Here is a 23,867-nt window from a genome sequence, read left to right on the forward strand (position 1 = left end):
TGTACACCACACTAGGGGCCGAGCCTTGTGTGCGTGAAACAGCCCTTAGATGGCTTAGTGTGTTTGTGTGTGAACAACCTCTTATAGCTGTTTGATGTGTAAATGTGATAAGCATTGATGTCATAGGCATTTGCCATGTCTCATTGCCCCAGTGTGTGTTGTATCAAAAGATAAGGCTCTAAAGCCTATAAAAGCATTGTACTCCATGCAACTTTACAATATCAATCAATAGAATTAATATTGAGTCGTGCATATACTTTCTCTATAATCAAGTTTGTCTAGCTTTCTCTCTCTGCACATACTACCAAACTGCATGGATTTGTTTGATCCCCCTGTTATGAAAAATACATGATTCTCAATTTTTGTAAAAATAAGTTTGAAAACTTGAAAAAGCAAACTCAACCAAAATTAGCTTGTAAACTATTTTTAGTAGAATAAAAGCTATAAAAATAAGGGGACAACACCCAGCAGCCGTGCCTGACAGGGGACACAGGTCACACACCTACACACACAGACAGGCAAGGCAGCACACCAGCAAAGCCCCACACACTGGCGCCGACAACAAACAGCACACGGGAGACACTTCTCTCTCTCCCCCACAAATTGAAGACAAAGGGAAGCCCTTTGTGGGTCTTATACCCTCTCCGCCAAGCATCGATATCATCATGTGGGATAAAGGAGAGCTGCATGGCAGCGCAAGGTGAGCCATGAGTGAAGTAGAAGGAAGAGAAGAAGAGGAGAAGAAAGAAGAGAGAGAGGAAGGAGAAGAAGAAGAAGAAGAGAAAGAAGAGAGGGAAAGAGAGAGAGAGAGAGAGAGAGAGAGAGAGGGAAGGAGAAGAAGAAGAAAAAAAAAACAAGAAGAAGCAAAGAGAGGAATAAGAAGAAGAAGAGAGAACTTATCCCTACACGGATCTCGGAACCCACAAGCTAGCAAAGAAGGCCAAAACTACGCCGGTTACGCAATTCTTCATCCGCTTGAGCCCTCGCATCGAGTGTTAAGCTTTGGAGACCAATCTTTGACGCTTTGTCTTCGAGCTTTTTTGCCATTATTTCTTCTTCGAGTATCTGGCATTCAAGAAGTACTTTGCTATCTCCGACAATTGCAACGGACTTCAAATCGACTAACCTTATCGGTTTAGACAGGATCAACAAGAGTCACATAAGCTTGTTTATTTTCCTCTCTCTTCACTTTTACAATTTTCAATTATTTTCCCTTGTCTTTATCAAGAATTCTTCTACAATGACCAACCAATCCTCGATCCGCCCACTTCTTCTGGCTCTTAGAAACACATCAGGGCCACACATTCATAAATTAGTGGAAAAACTCATCGACTATAAACCTCTTCCCAAGTTTTTCCTTGATGGACGGGGCCCACGTATGCTTTGGACCCGTGGAATTGCTTGGGACCCAGCAACAAAAGTAGTGGATTTTGACTTTACTTCCCCAACTCGAAATGCCTACCTAGATGCCTTATCTAGACTACAGATTTGTTTTTCTTTAATATGGTATCCAAAATACACATCCATATTCCTAAAACTAAAGAAGAGCTCCCAATAATGGATATTACCCTTCTTATGAGTAGTTTCCCTCGCCATCTCTTTAGGCTTTATGAACAAGGCTCTTGGCTCCCCTGGCCTTAGGTAAACCTTTCCATACTTTCTTCTTTTTGACACAATATCTTTGGCCATCGTCACTTCTATTTTTGTAGCATACGTCTATATTATATGTGTGCGTGTGTGTGTGTGTGTGTTTACTATTTCTTCAACACAATTCATACTGTGGTTTTTGTCCATAAGAATTTAAGTTCTTTTAATTGCATATTGTCTGAGTAAATAGGTTTAATGTTTCAATAATTTCGTAATTTAATAGCTCACCCTTAATCATGTGTTGGCATAATCTTACTTTATTGTAGAAACCACAGATATTGTCTATCCCTGGTACCGTTGCGAGTTATTCCAATGTCAATAATTAGTTTGACTTAAATCCTAAACTATTATTATTATATGTCAATTGAGGTTAGTTAAGTCTTGAATAGGATTGTCCCATTTCATTTATTTAGGACATAATTCTTCATTTTTAGATAAGTTTTCCTAATCACTCCATTTTGTAGAATATAATTCGCCATTTCAGATAAGTTCTTGATTTACTTAAAAGTAATTCTTGTTTTAACTCAAACCTTTCAATTTTATATTTCTAATTTAAAATTGTCTCTCTATGATTTATGCTTTTTACCTAATTTATTAACTCTCAAACTCCAGTGTTTAAAATTTTTGCAAACCTCAAAGCATTCTATCTCGATGTACTTGAATTTTTTCTACATGTTGGATGATTTGGAGCGACTCCAATCAATCCTATATGAGGAAGCGGTTCTTTGCCTAATGCATGAATTGTGAGCGAATCCAAAATTCCATGTGACGGATGGTTGTTGAGCAAGTCCAACCAATTTCACATGAAAGATGGTTGTTGAGTGAGTCCAACCAATTCCAAATGACGGATGGTTGTTGAGTGAGCCCAACTAATTCCGGAACCCTTTGATTTCGGAGGGATGCTTACTAGCCGAGTTGGAACTTGCTGCCAATGGCAACAAGTTTTTGGGTGATGGTTATTGAGTGAGCCCAACCAATTCCATGTCAAAAAATGGTTGTTGAGTGAGTCCAATCTAATTTCGTATGCACACTGCGAATTGGTGTGCGAGCCGGTTGTGAACGAATCCAACCTAGCTCCATATGCACACGATCTAGATTCTTTCTTCAACGATTCTGAAGTGACTCCAGCATTTCGTTGCTGCTATTCTACGCAATTGAGGACAGTTGCTCTCTTAAACGGGAGGATTGTTATGACAAATACATTATTCAATTCTTGTAAAAATTAGTTTGAAAACTTGAAAAAAGAAAACTCAAACAAAATTAGCTTGTAAACTATTTTTAGTGGAATAAAAGCTATCGAAATACTCATGGGGATGGGGAATACCACACACGAGGGGGCGATTGGTATCCAGTCTGTTGTTCTTTCTAGCTGCACGCTTTGTTTCAGTTGGAAACTATCATTTCACCCCCATAGCTGTTTCTTCAGCTCTATGCTAACCATAACCCTAATTACCACAAATGGTATCAGAGCCCATCTCCTCTCTGCCCAGTGACCCTGAACTTGCCGCTGACTTAGAGACCAGAGCTGCCTACCCAGATCCAACAGCCCGTTTTCGCTGCCAAGTTTGGACGGCACTAGTGCAAGGCGCACCACCACCACTCAGCCCATCGGCGGTGCTTCCAAACTCGAGTGGTGCTAGTGCTGAGAAATCCACTGTCACAACTGCTCCGCCCACCTCCACACCCAATTCGCTGCCACCGCTTCTCCACCATGTTTGCCCTCGTTGCTAAGAAGGGTTTCTTGAGCACGGAGATTCAGCAGAGAGCCCTCTACATAGAGCTTTACCCATGGCTGGACCTCTTCTGGTGATGGTGTCCACGTTGACCTGCTTTGGAAGAGAAGGCCAAGGGCTTCATAGCGTCCGTCGCAAGGCCATGCACAAGTGCCGCAGGATGAACATGTTGAATGCATTCTCTAGTGTAAGATTTGATGGCCACAGCATGAAGCAAACTTTAATAACTCTAATAACCCTGCAGATAGACTGCAAGAGTTTATGTCTAGAGCGGGCGATTTTGAAGATGAAGATGAAGACTTTGTCCTGCATCGCTTCGGTCGCTTGCTGATTGGAGGATTAGCATGGCATGGCAAGTGACAAAGAGCTGACCTTGCTGCTTAGGTCCCTTGCTTATCGGAGGATAAGCATGGCATGGGGGATATGTCATTGCTCCAGTGTGTGTTGTGTCAAAAGATAAGGCTCTAAAGTCTATAAAAGCACTGTACTCCATGAAACTTTACATTATCAATCAATAGAATTATTAGAGTCACGCATATGTTCTCTCTCTAACCAAGTTTCTCTCTAGCTTTCTTTCTCTGCCCATACTACCAAACAGCATGGATTTGTTTGATCCCCCATAGTTGTTGCTTCAGCTCTGTGCTAACCATAACCCTAATTACCACAATGTGCTCCCAAGTACAAGATCACGGGTACGGGAGTCCTCACAAGTCTGCATCTATTCTCCAAATACATGTAATGAATACAAATCAAGCAATAGGGTGTTGAAGTGGAGATCAATGTAGCAACACACACATAGATGCTACAAGCAAGGAGAGAGAGAAGAGAGAGAGAGAGAGATGGAAGCAAAACACTCAAAGTAGATTGATGAGAATGAGTGGAGGACAAGTGAAGTGACATGATAGGTCACTTACACACACTCTTATCATACACTCATAAGAGTGTGTACATATGCTCAGGGGAAAAAACCTCCTAAAGAGGGAAAAAGTACCTTGGTCCATCATTAGCCTGAATTCACACACCACTACCATATAGATGGCTACAAACCCCCCCCCCCCTTAGTGATAATGTGAACATGTACAAGGATCATGTTTCTAATCAATCCTGGAAATAAGCCCAAAGCTTTGTCGTGAGAGAGACTTCGTGACATATCTCCCACATTGTCATGTGTGGAAACATAAGTAAAGCTAATCTCTCCTACAATGAGCCTCTCCCTGACATAATGATAATGCATCTCAATGTGCTTTGTGCGAGCATGAAATGTCGGGTTCCTCGCAACGGCTAATGCACTCTAGCTGTCACTAATGTCCAACACCAAGATTTGCCAAAAGGTATCTAAGCCATACACACTCCACAGTCATAAAAGCTGCCCTATACTCAGCTTCACAGCTCGAAGTGGCCACTGTCGTTTGCTTCTTGCTAAGCCATGATATACATGAATCACCAACATGAAAGAATCCAGCCCAATCAGAATCACTGAAAGCACGGAACTGAACATCACCCCCCTTAGCATAGAATAAGCCAAGGGACTAAGTGTCTTGTAAGTATCTCAATACTCACTTGGCAGCTTGCCAATGTTACTTTCGAGACTAGGCATAAACCTGCTCAACTGGGAGATCCTAGACTGAATGTCTTGCCTTGTATTACATAGATAGATGAGGCACCCAACAGCCTACTGATAAAGTGATACATCAAACGGTTCACCTGCATCCTGGAGACTAAGCCTAGAACCTGTCACTAAAGGTGTAGCAACAGGCTTACGGTCTTCAAGACCAAACTGTGTAAGCAACCTCTGTATATACTTTGACCAATACTATCATCACACTCCATAAACTGTATGCCCAAATAATAATGCAATGAGCCCAAATCTGTCATCTCAAATGACACATGTAATTCAGCCTTGAAGGCTGAAATCTTCTCCTCATCTCAGCCTGGAATATCTGGAAGGCTAGATGCACTGAGGCCATTGAGGGTACTCTCGTTCTTGTTTCTCAATGTCTTTCCAGAATTTGGAGTGATATTATTCACACCATTATGGCTACCTGGGCCAGAATCCAGGGATCTTCAAGGGCTGCGGAGAGGAAGCGCTGCCAGTTTATGAGAGAGTGGGACATTGGTATCTTTTTCACATCCTCTCATTCGGGACCCTATTGGCAGCACAGGGTTCCTGATTGGTTGAGATCTCCACCTTGCTTGGTGTGAAATCTCTATTTTGTAAAAAAAATTCATACTTAATAGAAGTCTCCTTTCCGAGGAAAAAAAAAATATCTTCTCCTCATTAGGGCCTGTGAGCAACATATCATCAAAGTATAAAACGATGACCAAATCTGTCATCTCAAATGACACATGTAATTCAGCCTTGAAGGCTAAAATCTTCTCCTCATTAGGGCCTATGAGCAACATATCATCAAAGTATAAAACAATGACCAAAAATGAATCTTTACTCCTCTTTACATAGAGAGTACTCTCAGTTGGACTATTGCAAAAACCATTTGCAAACAAGTATGCGTTTATCTTCTCATACCATACTCTGGGAGCCTACTTAAGGCCATATAAAGCTTTTCTTAACCTACATAATTTAGGTTCCTACCCCTTCTCAACAAAACCATGAGGCTGAGATACATAAACCTCCTCGTGCAAGTCATCATTTAAGAAGGCAATCTTGATATCCAACTAATATACATTCCAACCATGATGCACTTCCAATGCAATAATACACCTGATTGTAGTCATACGAGATATGGGTACAAAGGTCTCATCATAACCTGTACCCTTTTCTTGAGCATAACCCTTTGCAACAAGCCTTGCCTTGTAGCTATCAACGCTTACCATCAGCTTTACACTTAAGCTTATAAACCCACTTCTTACCAATGGACTTTTTACCATGAGGCAAATCTGCTAAATGTCAAGTGTCATTTTTAAGGATTCAGTCATATTCATCCTGCATGGCTTACAAGCAATAATCATTTTTCTACACTTCCTCAAAGGAAACAAGTTCGTCTTCATTGCAGATACTAGCAAGGAGAGCATGATCCACAAAAGAATAAGATACATGACGATAACCTGCACGTATCCTACTAGGTAAAGAAGTAGCTAATTTGTTATCCCGCAATGTCTGCACCAGCCATTTTGGCATACTATTGGACGCCTGTATGGCTACCCTTTCCTCATCCACTACATCATCCACAATTGCCTCATCAATATCCTGACTTGTGGCGTGAAATTCGAGCTGTTTTTCAACCGGTACGGGTTGATTTGCAACACCTCTTTGTGCATTCATTTGCTCCATATATGGCTGCTCCACATTGTACAAAGACAAGAGTGTATCAAAGATATCCTGTGAGCATACATTTTGCTGTGCAATACACAGATGAAAGAGAGAGAGAAGCTGTGTAACTCTGCTATATACACCACATAAAATCCCGAAAATGTACAATCTAGAGTGTGGGGGCAAGGGGCCATTTTATATGGCCTCTGGCTGCTGGTTGGCTGCAGCCCATAAACAGCCAACAACAGCCCTGGCTGCCCACGACCAGCAAAAGGCGCAGTCGGCCAGAAGATATGCAGTCGGCCAACACTGAGGGATAGTCGAGCAGCACCAGAACAATCGGGCAACACCTGAAGGCGGCCGATAGCCCATACACACCTCCAGAAAAATAGGGAAAATATACGGAGAGTGAGGAAAAATGGGAAGACACTAAAACGAGCGGGCACACCCACAACAGAGGCCCTGACATAGTGTACAGACAGGAGATGATCGCTAACACCCCCTCTCAGCTCCTGGATGTGGAACCAACCCCAATGAGCTGGAGTGCCACCAGAGCATAGCTTGAGGTAGAGACTTCGTGTGAAGAGATCCGCCGCATTGTCCCCCGTCGAAAAATAAAGAAGCAAGATGTCACCAGCCAAGATCTTCTCACAAACAAAGTGATATTGTATCTCTATGTGCTTGGTCCGGGCATGGAAGACCGGGTTCCAAGCAATAGCAATACAGCTCTGGTTATTGGACTGGATGACCGTGGACTCCTTCTGTGGAAACCCAATCTTGCCAAGCAACCTCCACAGCCACACAACCTCGCAAGAAGCACCACAAGCATCCCGGTACTCTACCTCTGTAGACGACAAGGCAATAGTTGGCTGCCTCTTGCAGCTCCATGAAACAACTCCTGAGCGGAGGGTAAAACTGCAACCTGATGTACATCTCCTCGTGCCTGTCCTCCCCAATATGAGTCACTCGAACCTTGGAGTCAAACTCGGTCCTTCGTTTCACCTCCAGTGGTGTAGAAGAGTCCAAGATCCTTCGTACCCTGCAGATACCGCAAGATCCACAATCTTGCGTCTGAATGAGACTTCAACGGTGTCTCCATAAACGAGCTCAATAGCCCCACAGGTAAGCTCAAGTCCAATCTGGTGTGCGGCAACCAGATCAATGAACCAACTAGCTTCCGATACAGAGAGGCATCAACTGGCTCACAAGGATCATTCACGGCGGTAAGCTTTGTGTTCGGGTCCATCAGTGATGTGATAGGCTTGCAGTTCTCCATCCCAAAGGCCTCAAGCAACTCATGGACATACCGCTACTGAGAGACAAAGAACCCCCTCTGGGTCTGCCAGATCTCCAATCCCAAGAAGAAGTGGAGTAAGCCTAAATCGGTCATCTCAAACTCCTTTGACAAGGCAGCCTTCGTCACTGCAATGTGCTCCACATGACCGTGTTGGAAATAAGTGCTCACTAGGAGTACTTTTAGTCTTGGTCATCTCAGTATGCCACGTGGCACTCAGGGATTTATCCCATATGCACTCATTCTCTATCTTGTACTTCTCACCTATATATTGTAGGTGTCACATCAATGAAAGTATCAATCTTGTGTCTTGTCTACACTCATCTCAAGGTATGTTTAAGCTTTGTGTCTTGCTCTCATTTCAGTTTCAGTTTTTAGCTTTGTCTCTCCCCCATTTTTCCTACATGGTATCAGAGCAGGTTTGTTCGCCCTCAAGATTCCTGGTGCTCATTCTTGGGTTTCTGGTCTTCTTCTTCATCTCTGGCTTCCTCACCGATCGCATAGAGTCCAATCTGTTCACTTCGACACGCAAAACCAGTGTCCTGAAGCTCCAGGTTGGTCTGCTGGGAATGGCACGCTCTTTGCAACAAGATCTGGATCGTATAGCTGAACGAGCTGACACTTCTACTCCTGAAGGACTTCATCATGTTCTGACAGAAACTGTCCTTGCGCTGTTGAGGCACCCTGACTACTGCATCTCTGGCTACTCCTCGGCGGATGTCAAAAGGGACTCCGAGGCTGGAGAGAAGTTTTTCAATGAGCTTTCAAGCTTCCTTTGCATCTACGCCTGCCCTCAGGCGCTTGGTTCGGTTCTCTTGCTCATGGCTCAACGGTTGACCACGTGGGTTCGCCTACATTATCGGCGCACTTCACGCCATTGCGACCCGTTCATCTGGCTTGGCCTGCTGATGGCTGCTGTGAGGGCCGCCGCTTTCACACCAATCGGGCTGTATCTCCTCCCTCCGCCACCTATGTATGGGCTCAACCGATGCAGATCCCTCTCACCTCTCTCCTGCGCTTATCCTCCACCCGCTTCAACTCGCCTCTCTCTGCTTCAACGTTTCTTTAGCTCGTGGTTTTTCAAGCTTCAACTGGGCGACTCTTTCTCTCGATGGCATCTCTCTAGGTGCAGCCCGTGCTGCCCCTACCCTCATCGCTGCCCTGTTTGCCTCTGCTCCGCCTATTGTTTCTGCTCCAGCTTGCAACTTAAGTTCTGCACCTCTGCTCTCTCCGGTCTCTCTGGGTATCGTGGTTTTGTACTTCATCTCTTTCTATTTGCAGAATTCTCTGTTTGCAGCAGTCTTTCTCTCGGGTTACCCCTGAAAGGGTGGAAGACCTGAGGTAAAACCAAAATGGATTATCTTTCTATGCTGCAATATTTTTAGTTCTAAGTTTATTCTTCAAAATTAATTTTCAAAACTACTCTCTATCTTGTACGGGATTAGACACTGCCAAGTATGGTAAGACCTTCCCATCTCTCACATATCTGTCTATGCTTTCATGCTATCTACCACCAATGATCACCAATGATGTAGATCATGGGGGTAATGTCATGTCTATTTGGACTTATCTTTGTACCTACCCAAGAGGCATCCCTGCATTACTCACTCTAGCAGGAGGATTGTCCTTGAGGAGGGATTATTAGTCAAGGTCCATCTCTCAGTCTATCTACAATCAGTCAGTCTCTCTGTCTATGTGTCTATCTTGTGTGATCTTACAGTCATATGTCTCTGACACTCTGTCTATCAGTCTATATGCCTATCTTTTGTGGATTAGCTACCCACATTCTCTTTGGCATTTTGTCTATGTCCCCATTTATCTTCTATTTGTCAGTCTCTCTCATGTCTATCTGAAAGTCTCTCTCTCTGTGGGACCACTCTACTGGCTGATTGTCTCTCTCTCTGTCTGTCTATGATCCACTCTTGTCCCTACCCTTGTGGACCCATATGAGGATATCACTTGAGGAGGGGTGTCTCAGGATCTTTTGTCTCTCATGTCTTGTCTCTCAGTCTATCAGTCTTTATGTCTGTCTTCTAGTCTTGTCCATCTTGTGACTTGTCTTCTAGCTTGTCTCTCAACCCTTGTCTAGTCTCTCTGTCTTGGTCTTATCTTTTGTCATGTCATAGTCTTGTCTTTTTGTCTTCCTCCTAGTGTCCACTTAAGGAGGGTGTTGGAAATAAGTGCTCACTAGGAGTACTTTTAGTCTTGGTCATCTCAGTATGCCACGTGGCACTCAGGGATTTATCCCATATGCACTCATTCTCTATCTTGTACTTCTCACCTATATATTGTAGGTGTCACATCAATGAAAGTATCAATCTTGTGTCTTGTCTACACTCATCTCAAGGTATGTTTAAGCTTTGTATCTTGCTCTCATTTCAGTTTTAGTTTTTAGCTTTGTCTCTCCCCCATTTTTCCTACAGACCGCCAGTGAGAATGAGGTCATCCACATAAAGGATGATCAACGTGACCATGCCGCATTCCTGAAAGAGATACAAGGCCGCATTCTTGAAAGAGATACAAGTTAGGATCTGCAACTGATCTCTGAAATCCAGTCCGTAGAAAGAAGAAATCAATCTACTGATTCCAAGCCCTGGGAGCCTGCTTAAGACCATACAAGGCCTTCCGCAACCTATAAACCATCCCCTTGATCCTGGAACCTCAAAGCCTGGAGGCTTCTCAACATACACCTCCTCCTGCAGGTCACCATTAAGGAACGCAGATTTCACATCCATCTGAAATATGGGCCACCGCTAAGAGGCAGCAAGGGCAAGAACGGTCCGAATCGTAGTCATCTTCACTATCGGTGCAAAGATATCCTCATAGTCGATGCCAGGCCGCTGAGCATAACCCTTAGCCACAAGTCTGGCTTTGTGTTTGTCCACCGACCCATCTGACATATACTTGGTCTTAAGGACCCACTTGACTGAATGAGTGCACAGAGTGGAAGCGAATAAGCACTAGAGTGTGCTGAGCAGAGAGTGCAAGAGAGAGAGAGAGATATGAAGCAACTATGTTGAATATACTGAAATGATACAGTCCCAAACAAGAGACAGAAAGTGTCTCATAAGTGAGGGAGCAAAAGAAAGACTAGGCAAGATGAAAAAGCGAGAGGCTAACCCACCTATTTATAGGTAAGAGGGGTTGGCCGACTGGGTACATTGCAGCTGGCCGACTGGGAAAAATACATCCAGCCTGGGAAAAATCCCAGAAAAATATATAATAAAAGGGGTGGCCAGCCCACAATCAAGGGCCATGAAAAGGGACCAAAAGGGACACCAAATATGAGCAGAAACTGGGGATGAATGTGCTGATGTCTCCTCTCAGCACCAAATGCTGAACATACTCCGAGAAGCCAAAGATGAGGAGCCAAGGAAGCCTGAGAAGCCGGCTTGGTGAACAAATCTGCAGCATTCTCCGCTGAAGGACAATACTCCAAACGCAAATCTCCAGCAAGAACCCGTTCACAACATAGTGATACTGTATCTCAATGTGTTTCGTACAAGCATGAAACACAAGGTTCTTGGCGATGGCGATGCAACTCTGATTGTCACACCAAAGAAGAGTAGATCCAGTAGGAGGATAGCCAAGCTCCTCCAATAATCTCCGCAACCAAATCGCCTCACATGCAGCATAACAAACCGCACGATACTCCGCCTCTATAGAGGAAAGCGCCACAGTAGGCTGCTTTTTACTGCTCCATGAAATGGCTCCAAACCCAAGTGAAAAACACAACCAGCACACCGCCAATGCTGCTAAACGAGGTTTGGATGAGAAAGAACTCAATAAGCTGACTGCGAAACACACATCCAATCGGGAGTAGGTCAATCCCTCGAGAAGCATCAAGAAGAAAAAACTTCTCACTAGTATCCATAGGAGAAGATACTGGTTTGCATCCAGTCATTTGAAATATGTCAAGAGTCTCCCGTGTGTACTTCTGCTGAGAGAAGAAAATGTCCTTCGGGGTCTGCCAAATCTCAAAAGCCAAGAAAATAATGCAAAAGGCCAAGATCCGTCATCTCAAACTCTGCCTCCAAAGCATCCATGACTGCACGGATCCTCACAGAATAAGAACCTATAAAGATGAGGTCATCAACATAGACCACAATGATAACAATCAACCCCCTCTCAAGGAGGATATAAAGGTTCGAATCTACATGAGAACGGTGCAGGCCGAGCTTCTGAAAGAACTCATCAATCCATTGGTACCAAGTCCGCAAAGCCTGCTTCATACCATATAAAGCTTTCTTCAATCGGTACACCTGATCTTGTTTGCCTCAACATAAACCTCCTATGTAAGCTCTCCATTCAAGAAAGCCGACTTGACGTCCATCTAGAATAGGGGCCATCTATGATGTTTTGCAAGAGCAAGAACGGTGCGAATGGTAGTCATCCAGGCCGTTGGAGCGAAGGTCTCATCGAAGTCGACTCCAAGGCGCTGAGCATAACCCTTGGCAACCAACCTCGCCTTGTGCTTGTCCAAGCTGCCATCAGCTCGGAACTTCGATTTGAAGATCCAGCACACACCAATCACCTTACGCTGCAATGGCCTAGGCACCAAAATCCAAGTGCCATTCCGTTCAATAGCATCCAGCTCTGCCTACATAGCACGACACCAAGGCTCATGTGAAAGAGCCTCGTCCACAGAAGAGGGATCAGAAGGACCATGAATGATAGAGGACATAAGAGCATAGTTAACAAACATGTTGCCCTCATGAATTTGTTTCCCTGAAACTCTGGAAGATTGCCTAAGAAAACCAGGCGGAGGAGCAGAAGGAAGCTCACGTAACCCAGAATCACGAACTGTCTGAAAGTACCATCCAAGCACAGATCTACTCGAACTCGCTCGAGGAGGAGCAGAGTCATCATCATCATCATCTGACTGAGAATCCACAGCTGGAGGTGTAACAGAAGTAGAGGGAGGAGGAGGAGGAGGCGGAGAAGGAGGCGGAGGAAGGAAAAGTTCACCACCCCCCTCTGAAGATGTAGGAGTCTCGTCGAACACCACATCACGACTCACAACAACTTTGCCGGCCTGCTAATCATAAAGACGATATGCCTTGGACACAGTGCTGTATCCGAGAAAAGTCATGCGCTGAGACTTCGAGTCCAACTTGGAGCGATGCTCCTTAGGCACATGTACATACGCCGAACAACCAAATACCCCAAGGTCCTTTTTTACTGCATCCAAATGAGGTTTCTTGTGATCTCGCATGAATTGACTCACCATACCAACACAGTAGCTCAAGTCTGTGACCCTCCAACGGTTCCCAATATTTGGCCTTTGTTTCACATTGACTTCCAAAGGAGTTTGCATAGGCTTGCATGCCTGTAGCCCATACTTCTCCAACTTTTTTAAAGCATATGCCTTTTGAGGACTTGACGAGTTCTATCTTTAGAAAGTATTGGAGGTCCTCCATGTCTTTCATGTCAAATGTGCTTTGGAGTTGCCCTTTGACTTCCGAAATAGCTTCTTCATCTTTCTAGTGAGAACAAGTTCATCTAAATAGAGTATATTGATGACCGTATGTCCATCACATGACCTAATATGTAATTATGGATCACCAACACACTGGCTGAACCCAATCTCACAAAAGAAAACATCAATCTTTGTGTTCTAATGCCTTTCTAAGCTTCAGCCGGTTGCTCCATACACAATTCTTCCTACGAGTCCCCATTCAAAAGCATTCTTGACATCCATTTGATGTAATTTCCAACCATGATGTGTGGCCAAAGCAATAATAGTTTGGACTGTCCCGAGTCACCCCGGATGCGGTCATACTGGCCTCGCAGGGTGTGGCCAGATACTCCGAACAGTCTCTGCTGGTGGCTCCAGTCTCCCCTCAAAGGCCCTGAAACAATGGGCTCTCCAGGTGAACCATATGGTGAGGCTACTGAGGAGCTCCCATCGTAGAGCCCTCTCCTGTGTCCAGCCGGCGGCGGACGAGAAATCCGGTGAAGGAACAAGGCGAGGCTGGCCCCGAATGAATCTGATGGCCTGGCTGTCCTGCTCCGACTCGTATCCCAGAGCACGCCCTGACGAAGTCGACCAAGCAGCGGCTCCCCACGTATACATGCTCTCTGGAGATAGGGGGGCCAAAATGCGCAGAATCCTCAGCCAAATCTATTGCGCCTGTGGACAGTCCCATAGGCAATGTCGCTGTGTCTCCAACGGGTGGCCGCATCTGACGCAGGCCGACGGAAGACCACTGTAGACAAGCTAGGTGCCAACTGCAGAGCCCCAGTGGGCAACCAGCCACCACTGGAAAGTCGAGATCCTGCGTGCCTGTCGGCTAGCCTAGAGCCTGGTCCAAAAATCCTCCAGGAACTCCCGTGAGAGTCCCTGTAGCCGCCAATGCTCTGATGCAGCTGGAGAGACCATCCTCCTCGCAGTCAAAATATGCCTCCCCAGAGTGTACTGGAAAAAGGTGATCTCCGTGGCCTCGGGGGACGCATAAGGATCATGCCACTCGTACTCGCCAGGGTCCCACTAGAGCCGGGCGAAGGGGCGCGCAACATAAACCCATATGCGCCAATCAGAGTCCACATCTGCAGGGTCTGGATCAATATGCCACTTCCGAGAAGCGGCGGCCACTACCCGTATCCTCTGAAAGTTGCACTCTGCAACCAAAGGCGACTCCGCCTCCACTCTCTGAAGTCTTCCCTCATCCTATATCTCATAGTAGAGGCATCTACCATCCTCAGTGCAAGCTCTGACAGCAATCACGATCTCCAACTGTGTAAAGGCTCCCATCCACCGTGGGGCCGCTGGCTCGAAAGGCGTGAACCACTCCTCAGTGAGTGCCTCCTGAATGTCATCCCTCATAATCAGCCCCCCTTTGAAGTGACTCAGCCTCTCCGCCTGGATCTCCTCCAGGAGGCTACAAAAGGCCTACCAATCTCCAAAACTGCGTACTGGGCTTGCCGCCAATGGTCCCCAGGCTAGACGAGGTCGAGAACCCAGCATATGACCATGCTCTGTGCGTATCACGGGGCTCCAGATGAGCGGCTGTCTGGCCCGCTCCTCATCACAAGTGGGAGGTCTCTGAGAAAGCCCCGGTCTCAGCAGCTCCCAAGCTCGCAGGATGCTCAAGGCAAATCTGGCCTCCCATCCTCTACTGAGGCCTGTCCTCCTCATCTCTATGAAGATCCACCGTATCTCTGGTGCCCAAGTGCCCCCTTTTGGGGGAGCTCTAGCCTGTAGCCCCGCTGAAAAAGAAGCTCCTTCCAAGGCTCAGCGCCTGGAAGAAGCCCCCGAACAATTCCCCAACAAGGCTCTACTCTGATCAGCTGGATCTATAATGCCCAAACCCCCCTGGGCCAGCGGAAGAGTGATAACTGCCCAAGCAACCTTAGCCCACCCAGACCAAAGAAAGTTCCTGATTAGCCTCTGTACTTGGCTGATGCAAGAGCTCGAGAAGATCCAGCAAGACGTGATGTACCACAGTCGCTAAAAGGACCTAATTTGTCACCACCACCCTCCCAGCCAAGGATAGCCGAGCTGTACTCCAATATAAAAGCTTCTTCCGAATGCTCAGAAGAAGCGGGGCGATCTGCTGCTCAGGTGACAAATCAAGTCCAATCTGGCATCCCAGATACCGCACTGCTGTGCCAGGAGGAATCCATCTAAAACCCGAGTCTGGGCTCCATGACGGAGCGGGAGCGCTACTGATCCAAAAAGCCACTGTCTTGCGCCAATTGATCAATGCTCTCGAAGCCACACCAAAAACCTGTAGCGACTGCTCTGCCCTCTGCAGATTGGCCTCCTGGCCATGCAAAAACAATCCCGTGTCATCAGCAAACTCAAAATCGAGCAGGTCCTCACCCCGGACTGGAAGCTGGAGTCCTCTCAAACCAACCTCCTCTGCTGTCAGATACATGCTCATAGCCTCTGCAAAGAAGAGAAAAAGGAACGGGGCGAGAGGGCATCCCTGACGGACTGATTTGGTCAACTCAAAACTTGGCGCCCGTCCTCCTGCCATCAACACCTGGCTACGAGCTGTGGAGTATAGAGCCGCCACTCCTCGAATCCAGTCTGGCTCAAAACCCAGGCGAAGCATAGTGCCCTCTAGGAAGCCCCAATCGACTCTATCGTATGCCTTCTCAAAATCAAGAAGCATCATGACCAAGTCCTCATCGAGAAATCTAGCTCGGGCCGTCGCCTCCCAAAAGGTGAAAATGTTTTCAAGGATACTGCGCTCCTTGACGAATCATGTCTGTGTAGCATGAATCAACTCCCCAAGGAAGGGTTGGATCCTCAAACTCAAGGCCTTTGCTAGGACCTTGTAGACAGTATTGAGGATCGTAATAGGCCTCCAATGCCGAATATCATCTGACACTCCCTCCCCCTTGGGGATAAGAAAGATCAAGCCCTCTGAAAAGCTCTGTGGCATCACCCCAGTGTCCAAAACATACTGAAAGCCCCTGCGGAGGCCTGGCCCCAAAAGGTCCCAATAGCGCATAAAGAAGGTAGGCGTCAATCCGTCCTCCCCAGGGCAACTATGACGCGGAAGGACCCTCAAAGCCTCAACAAGCTCATCCTCTGAAAGGGGCTCACCCAAAACTGTGCGCATACGATCTGTGACCCTCCTCTGCACATGGGCCCACACAGTCTGTCTGCAAGCATCACGTGCCTCCGTGCCTGGCTCTGCTGAAAGCACGTCTCTATAGAACTCAGTGGCGATGGCTCTAATCTCCCCGGGCTCAGTGGCTAACGATCCGTCCTGCCTCCTGAGCTGGCGTACTCCTGCTTGAACATGGCGGGATCCGGTGATCTCAAAAAACTCCCCCATCACTCTATCACCAAGCTGCGTCCACTGAGAGGCCTGGCGATGATAGTAGAACTCATGTCTCTGCTCCTCTGCCTCTCGAACCTCCTGGTGTGCCTGGTTCAGCTGGGACGCCACCCACTCACATGTAGGCGGCTGCTCCTGAAGACGCTGAAGCGAAGCAAGGCTACGTCTCAAGCGACGCTCCCGCTCTCGAGTCTCTCCTAGCCGTGTCAGCTGTAGCGTGCAGAAAAGAGCTGAGCTCGATGAGTCCCTGGGCACACGGGCCTGTTGCATCCAGGTCAGAGCTCTGGCTATCATGCCATATCCTCTCAATGTCCTCAGAAAGACTGGGATCTGTAAGTACCTCTCTGGGATCCTCAACTGCAAGCTGGTCTCCCGTGTCCTCTCCTCCGGTGTCAAAATAACTGGCGCATGGTCTGAAAAAGAGGTGCCAGCGAGAATGCCAACGGAGCCACCACGCTCCCCGAACCTGTCGCCCACATAGAAGCGATCAATCCGTGATAGATTAGTCCCTCCCTGTCGGTGATCCGACCGAGAAAAACTAAGACTGTCCTGAGAACGAGGAGAGCCTCATGCTGCCATGCATCAGTGATCCGCAGTGTCATACAAAATCGCTCCCAAGCTGCAAGCTCCGTGCCGTGCATTGTAACATGACTGCCTCCCACCCTATTGGCCGGGTCCTCAAGCATGTTGAAGTCTCCCCCAACACACCAATGTGCGGCCTCGGGCAATGCATCTGTAACAAGGGTCCAGAACTCTGCTCTGGCACTAGCATGGTTGGGCGCATAGACATTGAGCACACCAAAGTGCTCATCGTGCATCCTCATAATAACATACTGTGCTCTACCAGGCACAATGACCCCGCGATCCACAATGGCCTTCCGCCATACATCCGCAATGACCATACATACTCCTCCCTGCCCACCCAAGGGGCCAAAGCTTGCAGACCAAAATGTGTCCCATCTACCAGGCATCACCGACCCATATCTCCGAATCCTGCTCTCACTCAAATGGTGCTCCTGCATCATTAGAATATCAATACTGCCCCCAACCAGGCATCTCTGAAGCTCCTGCCTCAAGCAACCACAATAATATATATAATGTGCGCCGCCAAGGCCCTGTACATTCCATGAGATGATCCTCATGGATGACCTGCGGAGGTGGAGGCTGTCTCAGCCATACGGCGGGCCTTCGCAAGCGGCTTGGATGGAGAGTAATCCCCATCCGAGCGGCTACGAATCTGCCCACCCGGTGCGCTGCAAGAGTCTCGGACCAGGCGCCAGTGGCTGTGTCCCATAGCGACTGCCTCCCGCTCAGAGAGAGAAACCTCATGTATGCATACATAGCCAGGGTCTCGTGCTAGGTCTGCCACTATGCGAACCACCAAATGTCGAATCCCGGAGGCATCCGCACGCCCGGTATCAAAGAAATGTGCCAACTCCCAGAGTCGGTCTATCACATCTGTCATCTCCAAATCGCTCACATGGTGAGAAAACTCAACTGCCTGAGTCTTCAACATACTAAGAGCGAGATCCAGAGTCCACTCCCGGTCGCTAGTGCCGCAAAGAGGGAAGGAGAAGGCCACCGCTGAATCAAGTGCCTCCTCCTCTCGGGCCGGAGGTATCACCACATGAACTCTGATGGGTGCTGGCTCATGGGGGCCCTCCGCTCCAAAAGGCGTGTGAAGGAGTAGTCGAAAGCCTCCGAGCACTGTCTAGTGTCGAGACTACTCAGCCGACTGCGGATAGAGGATATCCGTGAAGCACGAATCGGCATGGTAGGTCTCCTCTGCAGTGCTCGAGCAAGGTCGGTGCTCAGTGCCCGCCGGACTGCAAGTGAGTGCCAGGGAACTGCCAGTGCCTCCCGGGGAGTTGAGGTCACTTTGGGTGATTCTTCTTCCGTGCCAGTGCATGGACATGGCACCATCCCCATCTTCCGCTCCTCCGAGGACAAGAGGTACTTCTATGACGTTTTGTACATTCTAGATTTGGCATTTAACCTTTTGTCAGTGAGTGCTCTTACAGCTCAAAGTGCGGAGGTGATCTTCTCTCGTTATGAGATTACCATTCATGATAAGGAGACTGGTAGCATCTTGGCTCAGAAAGTCCAAGATAGTGGTTTGTACAAGTTGATCGCTTTGCTTTCTTTTGGTTCTTCTTCTGCTCTTTGGCATGCTCGGTTTGGCCATTTGAGCTATCAGCTCCTACAGCGAGCTTCGAAGGATGGGTTGGTTGAGGGTTTACCGACCATCAAGGCTCTATCTATTGTTTGTTCCTCTTATCTACAAGGGAAGCAACACCGAGCTGCCTTTCCGAAGAAGGTGACACACAGATCTTCGACATCACTTGCTCTTGTTCATGCAGTTTTATGTGGTCCTATGAGTACCGCGTCTTTGAGTAAGGCGTTGTACATGCTTGTGATGGTGCATGACTTCTTCAGATATACTTGGGTCTTCTTTCTGAAGTCCAAGGATGAGGCTTTTCAACACTTTTGTAATTGGAGAGTTGAGGTGGAAAAAGAGACCGGTTCCTCGATCAAGGCTCTCAGGACTGATAGAGGGGGTGAGTTTACACCCCAAGAGTTTTAGCAATATTGCAGGGCCCATGGCATTTGGAGACAGCTTACTACAACATATACTCCACAGAATGGAGTTGTAGAGAGGAAGAATAGGACCATTATGGAGATGGCCCGTGCTATGCTTGAGCATTCTTCATTACCTCGACGTTTCTGGGCTGGGCTGAGACAGCTTCCACTGCTGTCTACATTCAGAACAGGTCTCCTACTGCTACTCTTCCATATAAAACTCCATATGAGGCTTTAACAGGACCTTTCCTAGGGCAAGACTAGACACAACTTGCAAATGAAACTCAATTACTGTTGCAAAGCAATAATTACAACTGATGGCAACTACTTCCCATTCATGTGCTCCAGTTGATGGAAGCTTCAATGGTGTGTTCGAAAACTGCTGCGACAGAGGCTGTTTTCACAGTGAATTAAAGGGTGCACATACAGTGAAGGTAGATGTCTTGATCTCCAATGTTGAGATTCATTCAGTCCTCAAAGATATGAGATATGGTCTGCCCCTATATAGGCTTCCACCGAGATCTAGCCATGTGCTCGACCACAAGTCCAATTGTAGTTCTGGCAAAGTAAACTCAAGATAGTAAACTGGGGAAGCAAAGTAAACTCAGGGTAGTGAACTAGGAACCGACAGTAAACTATACCAACTTGGACTCCACAGCTAGGATGATCTCCTCCAGGCCTTGGTCCAAAAAACACACAGCAATAGTATCGCATAAATTCAAAGCAAGTAGATCTTTGGCAATGTCAAAGGTGAACCTCAGCAGATGCTCCGTCAGCACTCCAGCTCACTGGGGTTGGTTCCGCATCCAGGAGCTGAGAGGGAGTCAAATATGAGAACACCAGCCTGTACTTGCATGTAGCATGTTGGGCTGGGTTCCAAACCTATCCAAGCCACAATTGGCCATCAACCGGTGTCTAAACCGAGGCATATCAAAGTGTCCCCAGACTACACAAATAAACAACGGCTCATCCTCATAAAAGGGGCCTTAAAAAATAGATCTAGCTGGTACCCACGTATATGCAATGATAAGGGTGGAGCATTTATTTTCAACACAAATTGGGCTGGAAGTTCACATGACAAGAAATCCACATTTCGATATGCATTCAGCTTTGGAGCTGCAGCCGTTACTTGGTCCTCCAAGAAGCAACATACAGTTGCATTGTCTTACACGGAGACAGAGTACAGAGGAATTGCAATTGCGGCTTGTGAAATGACATGGCTGGATATGCTCTTGGAAGAGTTGCAACAGCAGGTGGTACCTAACCTATTTCAAGCATTCAGTTGAAAAACAATCCAGTTTCATGCCAGGACAAAAGCACATTGAAATCCGCTACCACTTTGTGAGAGAAAATGTCACTAGCACCCACTGCACTAGGGTGCCACATGTCCGTTATGTTAATTAGTGTGCAGTTTAGTCACATTTTGGATGAGCACTAAGCATGTTGTGAGCCCTGGTCCAAAGACAAGTTGCCAATTGCCATCAAGTTAGGACCAAGTCAGTGCATTTGTCCCCCGCACAAATACAATCCACTAAGATTATCTGTTGTACAAGTGTCCAGGCAACTTATAATGCCAACAGCCAAGTGCCGGACAAAGGTGTAAACAATTCTAGGACCTGCAGGACAAAAGCCAGACTGAATTCTCATGTTCCACACTGCCAGATTCCACCAAACGTGTGCTTTATTTGCATCCACTTAGCATGGGCAGATTCCCAAGTAGATTGGGCAGCATCAGTGCAGCAACAGGCCCATAAGGGCGGATTCAGGGATGACCAGACAATAGGGCGATATGCCCTATTTTGTTCCCATTTTCGAGTCTGAAAATTATAAGGCTGGCTAACTAAATGAAGGGATCCCCGACCCTTGTGCTTCCTCTTCCTCATTACTCATCTCAAAGATCTGCAATCTCAAGCGATGAGGAGTCCTCTCCAGTAGGAGAAATCAGCCAGCAGTGTCTAAAACTCGCAAGAGCAGGAGTCCATGTCTTTCAAGCTCAGTAGGCAGCCAGCCCAAGAGCAACCATAGTCGGAGGTGAGCACAGTGCATGCCATCAGCCAGCCTGAAACTCAGCCAATGCTCAAACCAAAGAGGTGTGTTCACATATTTTCCATTGTTGTAATACAAGCAAATACACCCCTTGTGGTGTCTTGTCTCCTCCTCTTCACTTAATTGGGTAGTTTTGGGACTCAATGGGGTGTCTTGTCCTCTTCTCTTGATTTCTTCAAGTACTGTACATACTAAGCACACCTTAATCGTACATGCTTCCGCAACACATGCAACAAAAAAAGTGTTTGCAGGTGAGATTGATCTACATTATGTGCATACACACTGCCAACTAACAACTTCACCAAAGCACTCTTCAAGCTGAAATTCGAGCAATTCATATCAGATTTGGGTGTTTCACATTTAGATTCGGGCTAAAGGGGGAGTGTTAGAAAAGTAAATTAGAATCCAGCAATTTTTGTTGGAAGTTTAGATGTACAGCATGCCTACACACATCATCATCATCACCATACACTACGACATCCCTGCTCACCACAAACTATGATATTCCTAATTACCGCAAACTACCACATCCCTATTCAATCAACACTGCCCACACAAGAATAGGTGCCCGTTAATGTTTTAAGATATGTTACCTTATTATTCAAATCATATTTGCCATCTTTAGGATCCATAGCTTATGTGGTATCAATGATTGTTAGCTTCACAAGGGTATTAAGATATGTCGAAATCCAAGAAGACATCCACATATTTGTGATAAATCAATTTTTACCTCTTCTACTTTGGATAAATTAAGCTGTAAAGTTGAGTTGATCCAAGCAAGGATTTCATTTCTGCCCACAAAATAAGCCCCATCCATCATCCCTATGTTGGCTGCAGTCATGCTTTATTAATTCAAAGGAGCCCTGTATCATCATAGTATAAGAGCTTGATTCAATAAAATAAAATGGGAAGCCATTACATAGATTCGATTAAAAGATGCAATGAATTGCATCTTACATTGATCATAAAACCATGTTAAGTGATTTTTTTTTTTTCTAAGATCTAGTAAAGCTTACTTGGATTGTGAACAAGAGGGACACAGTTGAGTATAAATGATGATAATCTAAGTTGATCTAGACAGCGAAATTGATAAGGGGTTTGCTTTGAATCGAAAGACAAAATGTAGCTATGGTGATTGGCCGCATCAGCAAACAGAAAGCACTAAGGATGAATATTGTAAAGAGGCTGTGGAAAACATGTATTGAATTTGAGAAGGCTACAAAGAGCCGGCAAGGTATCTAAACTATGTTTGGCACAGAAGAGGCCAACATGTAGCAGAAGACAAGACAAAAGCCAAGAGAGGTTTGCTGAAAACCAACCCCTCCCCCCAAAAAAAAAAAAAAAACAGCAAGAATTTTTTTTATTTGGGCTTGAATAAAATGTATAAGGAGCGTTACTCAAAAAAGCAGGGAAAAAAACGGCACATCAAGAAAATTGATCGATGTGGGCTTGATTAGAGCAAAAAAAGGGTTGCGAAAATTGTAGGGAAAAAAACCAAGCAGGCCAAAATCTTCTTGACAAGAGAACTGCTGGGTTAGATGGGTTGCTGTAAGAGCAGACAAACAGCCCAAAAAGAATGAGAGAACTGGGCGTTGAATATGAAAGACGGGCAGCGGCAGAAAAGGATGATGAAAATAAAGAGTGGGAATAAAGCTTTCTTTACCCTCCTTGCAAGGAAGGAAGGATCCCACACACAATTTTGAGCTTAGGTATGGCGGAGATGGATCCTTCTTACAGAAAGAGTTATTCTCTTTCTGGGTGTCTTTTTTCCTCTCTCTCTCTCTCTCTCTGTGCATATGATGAGCTGGCTTGCTTAGATTTTCATACATAAAAGAGGATAAAATGAGAGAGAGAGAGAGAGAGAGAGAGAGAGTACATGCAGCTGGGTTGGTGCCGGCCAAGATGATGAAGGTGGTAGTGGTGCATCTCCAAAAGCAACATCCACGCCACCATGGACCCTTCCCTTCTTCACCATCTCTCCCCTCCTTAGCATTTACTCACAAAGGTAACTACATTTTTTAATTAAGAGGCCTAAGATAAAAGAAACTACAAGTTTTGATAAGAGAGATGTTTTGTGAGGGAGATCGATATATATTTGAACACACACATACCTACATCACTTAACCCTCATGGTAGAGTAGCCCTCATGGCGAACAACTACAAGGGCGCTCAAGATGCTAAATACATCTTAAGCCTATCTCTCTCTACACACCCTTCAATGTCATCATATGGATCATATGCACTCTTCAGCTAGCTAGCTTGGCTATGACATTAGCAACCCTCTCTCTCTCTCTCTCTCTCTCTCTCTCTCTCTCTCTCTCTCTCTCTCTCTCTCTCTCTCTTTGTACATTTGGGCAATCCATTGCGAAACAACTCTCCTATATAGCTTCTTAGTGGGAGAAGTGTCTAGCATAACCTTTCACAAATTTGACCCTTTCGCTTCTCCTAACTTTTTGTACATTTGGGCAATCCATTGTGGAACAACTCTCCTCTATAGCTTCTTA

General features: G+C 46.2%; 1 protein-coding gene across 6 annotated transcripts in view; it reads right to left on the reverse strand.

Moving 5' to 3' along the window:
- Positions 1-23,395, reverse strand: part of LOC147635558 (microtubule-associated protein RP/EB family member 1A-like) — a 62,918-nt gene extending 39,523 nt beyond the window's left edge. The window contains exons 1-2 of one of the 6 annotated variants that reach the window (XM_086802888.1): positions 23,240-23,395; positions 22,094-22,226 (exon numbers count right to left, since the gene is read on the reverse strand). In XM_086802888.1, the coding sequence (XP_086659014.1) occupies positions 22,094-22,204 (111 nt within the window). In that variant the 5' untranslated portion in view covers positions 22,205-22,226; positions 23,240-23,395. Of the gene's footprint in view, positions 1-502; positions 693-906; positions 1,128-22,093; positions 22,227-22,379 lie in introns of those variants that run through there. The other 5 variants (XM_086802887.1, XM_086802889.1, XM_086802893.1 and 2 more) reach the window with 5 other exon arrangements.
- Between the last annotated feature and the right edge of the window lie 472 nt (positions 23,396-23,867).

This window comes from Cibotium barometz, chromosome 9 (assembly GCF_041138505.1).
Source record: "Cibotium barometz isolate CiBa-2024 chromosome 9, ASM4113850v1, whole genome shotgun sequence".
Lineage (NCBI taxonomy): Eukaryota > Viridiplantae > Streptophyta > Polypodiopsida > Cyatheales > Cibotiaceae > Cibotium > Cibotium barometz.